At 36.6% G+C, this 6536-nt stretch overlaps 1 protein-coding gene across 3 annotated transcripts in view; it reads right to left on the bottom strand.

Moving 5' to 3' along the window:
• The window catches only part of LOC119837743 (G protein-coupled receptor kinase 2), a 48779-nt gene that overhangs the window by 7873 nt on the left and 34370 nt on the right, over positions 1 to 6536 (bottom strand). For 2 of the 3 annotated variants that reach the window (XM_038363472.1, XM_038363471.1), the window contains exons 3-5: positions 4879 to 4991; positions 1521 to 1686; positions 385 to 590 (exon numbers count right to left, since the gene is read on the bottom strand). In XM_038363472.1, the coding sequence (XP_038219400.1) occupies positions 385 to 590; positions 1521 to 1686; positions 4879 to 4991 (485 nt within the window). The remainder of the gene's footprint in view (positions 1 to 384; positions 591 to 1520; positions 1687 to 4878; positions 4992 to 6536) is intronic. The other variant, XM_038363473.1, reaches the window with a different exon arrangement.

Here is a 6536-nt window from a genome sequence, read left to right as displayed (position 1 = left end):
GAGGCGTAAGGTCTGTAATGGACCTTATGCCTCTCCAAATGTTCATGGGCGGTGGTAGCGCTTACCATCAGGCGTCTCACCAGCTCCATAAAAAAAGCATACTTTTGTGTTTCGTTCGGTGGTGGGGGAACCGGAGGCCCGTTCCTTTCTTCACCCGTCCCACTTCATACCTTCTTTCCAGTCATCAATCCTTTCCTCATCCCTAACCTCTTTAAGTCGGTTAGCATATTCGCAGAAGCACTATACCACTGCGAATGTTTTTTTTATTTATTTTGTTCATGTGCGCTGGTATTCGCTTACCATTAGGCGAACCACCCGCTCAGATGCCGGCTAGGGCATAAAAAAAACCAAATAACCGCCTACAATGCACAATTCCCCACCGACCTGGCACGCGCACACCTCCCCGAAGCCGCCCTTGCCGAGCACGCGGTACATGCGGAACGTGTTCTGCGTGACCGGCTGCGCCTCCAGCCACTTCCACTGCAGGTAGCGGTGGAAGTACATGGAGCGCTCGAACTCCGCGAACGGTGTGCCGGCGAGGAAGTTCTTGACGCATCGTATGCACTCGCTGAATATGTCCTTCGAGCCGCCTGGAATGATGCGTACATATATTTATTTAAAAAAAAAAAAACAGTCTATGATATTTGCCTTGGAGTGCAATTGACGATCCCAGAATTTTCGGTCCACAACATTTGACTTAACAGATACAAATACTGAGACAATGCCCTTCTCAACCCAGCAGATTAAACCAGCTTCTCTAACACAGTGATGTGATAGCACAGAAGCAGTTAGCACTAAATATGTATATTTAATAATAGTGATATAAGTAAAAGTGTTTTCGAAATAATTTCAGGTTATCTATTTACCACCTAACAAACAGGCAAGCAATACCTCTTTATAATATAAGTATAGTTTTTAATAGAAGTATGCCAATGTTACACTTTTTGTTATCGTTGTAATAATAGTAAAAGTAATGTAGCAATAAAAAGTTATATAACTGCCATAACTGTTTACAACAAAACTGTTATTGTGCTTCTAGAAACTATAAGAAATTGAGGAATCCGATGCGGTGCGAAAAGCACTTCATTTAAAACCACAAGCTACCTGCACTTTACATAACTTTTCTTTTCCTGTCCTCATTAATAAATGCAGATAATATTTGAGGTTGGTAACTGCATGAAAATCTGTCTGACTTCTCATGACATGATGCATCAGTTCGTTTTCCAAAACCAATAAGTAGGTGGATATTTCTGAAGTTGAGGTGACAAATTTTGTCGAAGATCAAAATTTAATCACAGGACATTATGATTTTGATAACACCTAGCCCAGTAGTCACAATGGCTTTCACATATCATTTTTAAAGGACTTCATAAAAAGAGGAGCTCATCCGTATTTATCGGTAGATTTTTTTTTTAGTTTGTTACTAACTAAAACTGGTGCCCCTCATTTATCCCTTTCCCCAACTCTAAAACCGAGCTATCCTGCAACAGATTATCCCCCCCCCCCCCCTCCCCCCTCACCTTCAAGCAACGCGCTCGCGTCCTCAATAACGGCGGCGGGCACCACGTCCGTGACCGCCTCCCCGTCCTCCGCCTTCAGGAAGTGGCTGAACACCTCCGACGCGAGCGCCACCCGCCCCTCGTCCACCTCCACCTCGTAGCGCTCCGCCTGAATAACGTCGGGGCGCTGTTATTGGTTAATTTTAGTGCTATCCGTTCAATTGAATTGTTGTTGTTCAAAATAAAGTGCTGGGTGGCAACTGTTATACTATCTACAAGAAGAATATTAATACTAAAAACAGTTTGAACAAAAAAAAAAAAAAAAACATAAGATGCAAGAGGTAACATTCATCAGTACAGTAATACTACAAAGCTAAGAAGAAACTGTGAATTAAAGGAGTAGGAACATATTCCTGATATAAGATATAGATATAATATATCACAAATACTTTTGTTCTGTGGAAGTTCTGAGAAGGTTTTGTTTCGATTGCAGAGTCGTAATGAGTTTCTTTTAATAAATAAACTCTATTACTTTACGCAGTATTATATACCTATAATAATATCCTAAACATTAAATAAATGCGAAAGTTTGAACGGATAAAAATCAATAACACAAGAACAGCCGAATGATTCTAAATGAAACGTGGACTAAAGATGATTTATAGTTCGGAGTACGACGTGCCTTATTCTTGTTAGTATAAATTATATCAAAGGATTTGCAATAACATTCAAAAACAAGGAAGACGCAATCGCTGAAATCCCCAGAGCGGCATTATTTCTCAATAAGTTCGACTTTATTAATTAGCAGGAAAATAACCTAGTATTTACAACACTTACAACTACGTCGCATGTTTTTATGCTCGTTAACACGCCATGAGAAACAGGTAAACTCCGTAAACGTAATTAAATAATGTCGTATTTCTAATTGATGCTCTTTTTTTTCTAACATTTTTTCTAACACGTTACGTCACGCATAATTGTTAGTCTCGCGTATAATTACATTAATTGCTCATCGCACATGTGTGTTTAATGTGATTGATTTTTCTATGACTATATACCGGCATCTATTTTAGTCAGGGAAATAAACAGAGGAAAACAATTCTGTGTACTATTTCAAAAGCAGGATACAGTGAGAACCACCATTTTCAGTGCTACTGGGCGAGTAAGAAAATTTATAGTATTCGTGTATGTTCAACTCCTGAATATTGTTTCCTTAGGCTTAGTCATTTTTATACATATAAGAGCGAGCAACCGAGCTGTTGGTTCGCGTAATGGTAAGCGATCACCACCGCCCATGAACGTGCAGAGGTAAGGCGTCAGCAAACGTTCAAGAGCTTCCCGCTTGCCTGCTTTTAAGGAATGAGGAAAGGGTTGATCACAGCAATAAAGGATTTAATGAGAAGATGGAGGAAAAGGATACGGACCTCCCACACTAATCGAACGAAACACATTAGCATTCTCATGCTGCTATTTCATGCCAATCTTCTGTGGGGGTGTGGTTCGAACAGACCCAATTTATGCCGAAGCCTGTTCGACATTATAAAAATATTTAAATCTATCTATATTAATATGGATGGAAATTAACAAAAACCAACTTTACGTTAGAATCACTAGAAAATATTGCTAAAACAACTAAAACTAAAAGCGTATACTATCAATTACTATATAATCTACAACCATACTTTACACCGGATTAGCACACAAACCATAAGTTACGTCACACAAAGACCTAACATAGACGTAGAACACCGTCAGTTCAACGTACCCCAACAATAAAGTCGGAGCTATATATCAAAACACAAACGTGCGCAAAATGTACGAACTCCCGCTGTATATAACTCTGCAACTATCAGCGAAAAATACTTCTAGATGCCGAAAGTTCGTTACATTGATTAACGATCGGGATCGCCCCATTAACTGTGATCATCCCATGTATTGAGCTGAGACAGTGACGGATCTGTAGGTTGTGCGAACACGTTTTGTATGCGGGTATTATAACATTTCGCGTTTCTGGCGTTCGATCTAACAAGTAATACGTTGAGTCGGTATTGTGCTGTTGGAGTGGAAGGTCGTCTAATGCGCAAAGTAATAGATAATAATTTAGTTGCAGATACTTCGATGACCACTTATCAGAGAGTTACATTGATTAACGTTCAGGATCGCCCCTTTAGATTGTATTGTAGAGTTGATTCGTGTAAGTTCAGTCAGTGTCATACTGATGGTATTGAAGGACGTCTTGAATATTAATCGTATTGCGATATTGAATTTATTTCAGAAATTATTAATATAGCTTTTCCCTGTGTTTTATGTTAAATAAAACAAAGAGAAAATCTATTAAAGCTGCTTGCTTAACGTGAGTAAACAATTTTTAACGGATTTTCAACGCAATTTTTCATTATATATAACAGTTAGATTAATCTCCCTGTGACCACACTCATTGTAAAGTATTCAAAACGTCGGATTAAGTAATATAATAAATAAATCGCGTATAAAACACGTTAAAGTTTTTAATTTCTAATTGTTTTTTCCTTGTCTTGGTATTGGGCTGGATATTTGTGGGGGCGATATTTCTTGAATAATTATGGTGACTAATTGGAAAATTTCTTTGAAAAGAAAATTTCTTTCATCTACAAGCTTATATCAACAGTTCAAAGTTCAAATGAAAATCAAATATCATACATAAACTTATATACCAAACAGACACAGCTACACGCTGTATCCACCCTCCAGCACATACTAACAAACTATGTAACTTATTTATCTATTAGGTCCTATTACAACCCTTTTAAATACACCCCCGTACCCGGGCCACAATCCCGGCGAACTCTATTAACCCGGGACCTCAGCCAAAATTGTGTTCATTGAATTTGCCAATTGCCCATCCGTTATTACGTCCGCTACGTATTGATTTAATGGCTCGAGATGTGATGCCACATTGTTAATTTAATATCGAGGTGAATATTTGTATTGTTAAGTTATTGTATCGTGTACGCATGTTTGTATGAATAATTAAGTAATTGAATAATCAAAATGGATCGGTTATTGCTGGAACAAGTTGTTGATTTACGAATGTCATTTTCAATAGGTTTAGTCCTAGAACAGTGTGGGTTCAGTGATTTGAAACTCCTAGGTTTCGTCTTTAATCGAATCCAGTTATTTTGTAATACAATTTATACATTGCATTGTGACCCCTTGATGGAACTGTAATTTTAGAGTTCTAGAACATTCAAAACCGTTCGTAGTTTTTGTAGTTGAAACAAATTTGAATGTGTCAAAAATCAAACTTGATTCAATGTCATTCAAACTATCGCATCTACAACATTAGTATCTAGTTATGCCTAGTCCAGTTTAGTCTAGTGCGTTAAACAGAAACACTAACCGCATCTAGGAAGCTGTTGTACTTGTGGTAGTGCGGCCGATTCTTCTCGCAGAACTGTCTGAACAGCAACTTGCCGATCGGCTGCTGGTCGACTATGTAGTCGTAGTTTATATCTGTAACAGAGGATAATGTAATTTTAATCTAGGTATACTTATATTATGAAGCTGAAGAATTTATTTTTATTTGTTTGTTTGAATGCACTAATCTCAGGAACAACTGGTCTGATTTAAAAAATTATTTCAGTGTTAGATAGCCTATTTATTGAGGGGTTTATTGAAGAACATAAATATGTTGCAGATATATTAAACATAATTTAAGTTTAAATATTTACATAATAAAAAATAGATTATACTAACAATTTTCCTCCACATTAAGTAGTCCTTGAATAATTAAGATAACTAAATAAGAAAGATGTAAAGCCCCGCATCCATTTATAGTATAAATTTAGGGCAGATGCATTATACTGTATACTTATTTTTCACTGATCGATGATTTCTTTACGGTGGATCAACCACCTATATCAGACCAGAGACATTTCTTTCATTAGTCCCCACCGGGAATGGAACCCATACGCCCGGCGGTACTGCGCTCCCGCATTACACACCGTACCAAGGAGACGGTCAAAAACCTAAAGTTATTGCATTCATTTATATTGTAATCCCTACTTCTCTACGTACATTAATATTATAGATGCGAACTGTCTTGTCTGTTACACATTCACGCCTAAACCACTGAACCGATTTTGATGAAATTTGGTATAAAGATGGAGCTGAACTTGGGAAAGGACATACTATACTTTTTAGAAGGTAAAGTCTAGGTCCAGACCTTGGGAAACACTATATGCTACTCCTTACCATGTCGCGCGATATATCCGATATCCACTCGGGCAAAGGCGCGGGCGGAAAGCTAGTATAATATAAAATGTCGACGGCGAAACTATCTCCATTCTCTGCGCCTCTTATTTAACTTGTCACATTATTATGTGCATAAATTCAGTACAGATTATGCAGATCAATCGTCAACTTATTCAACCGTTATATTGAAGACGCAGGTCTACGTGTAACTTTGCTGATACAATGTAATCATATAACTTTGTACAGTAATATATGTGTACTTAACTTATTTTATATATCGTCTGCTTACTGGTAAAAAATAATAAGTGTTGTTGGTGACATTTCGAGTAAATGAGTTTTGAAAGTTTAGGTACTAGTTTATCCTATTCCAAATTCATTATTTAAAAATTTTTTAATGCTTAATGTTGCGCTAACTACCCTTCTTTTAAGATTTACCCTTATGGGATATGTAGCTGTATTAAAAACCATTTAAAATTTAATCTAGATCGAAAGAGGGTAGCAGTTAATATGTTTTACCAGTATTTAAAAAATGTGCTATATCTTCTGAATTCAATGATAGCAGAAACTCTCTTTAGTTTTGTCTAATAGTTTATTGTGTTTGATACTATTTATTTTGTACAAAAGATTAATATAGACATAATTTGCCAAAATAATGATATTTTTATCGTACTTAACTTATTTTACCTGTAGAAAATGTGTGTATATCACTTATTAGGTACTATAAAATTAATACAATAAAATAATTTTTATATCGCGTTAAGAAATAAAACGATTTTGAAGTAACCAATCATTTATATTGCTAAA

This window comes from Zerene cesonia, chromosome 29, assembly GCF_012273895.1.
Source record: "Zerene cesonia ecotype Mississippi chromosome 29, Zerene_cesonia_1.1, whole genome shotgun sequence".
Classification (NCBI taxonomy): Eukaryota; Metazoa; Arthropoda; class Insecta; order Lepidoptera; family Pieridae; genus Zerene; species Zerene cesonia.
Note: the sequence above shows the minus strand (reverse complement) of the source record. Positions and strands in the feature narration are given on the sequence as shown.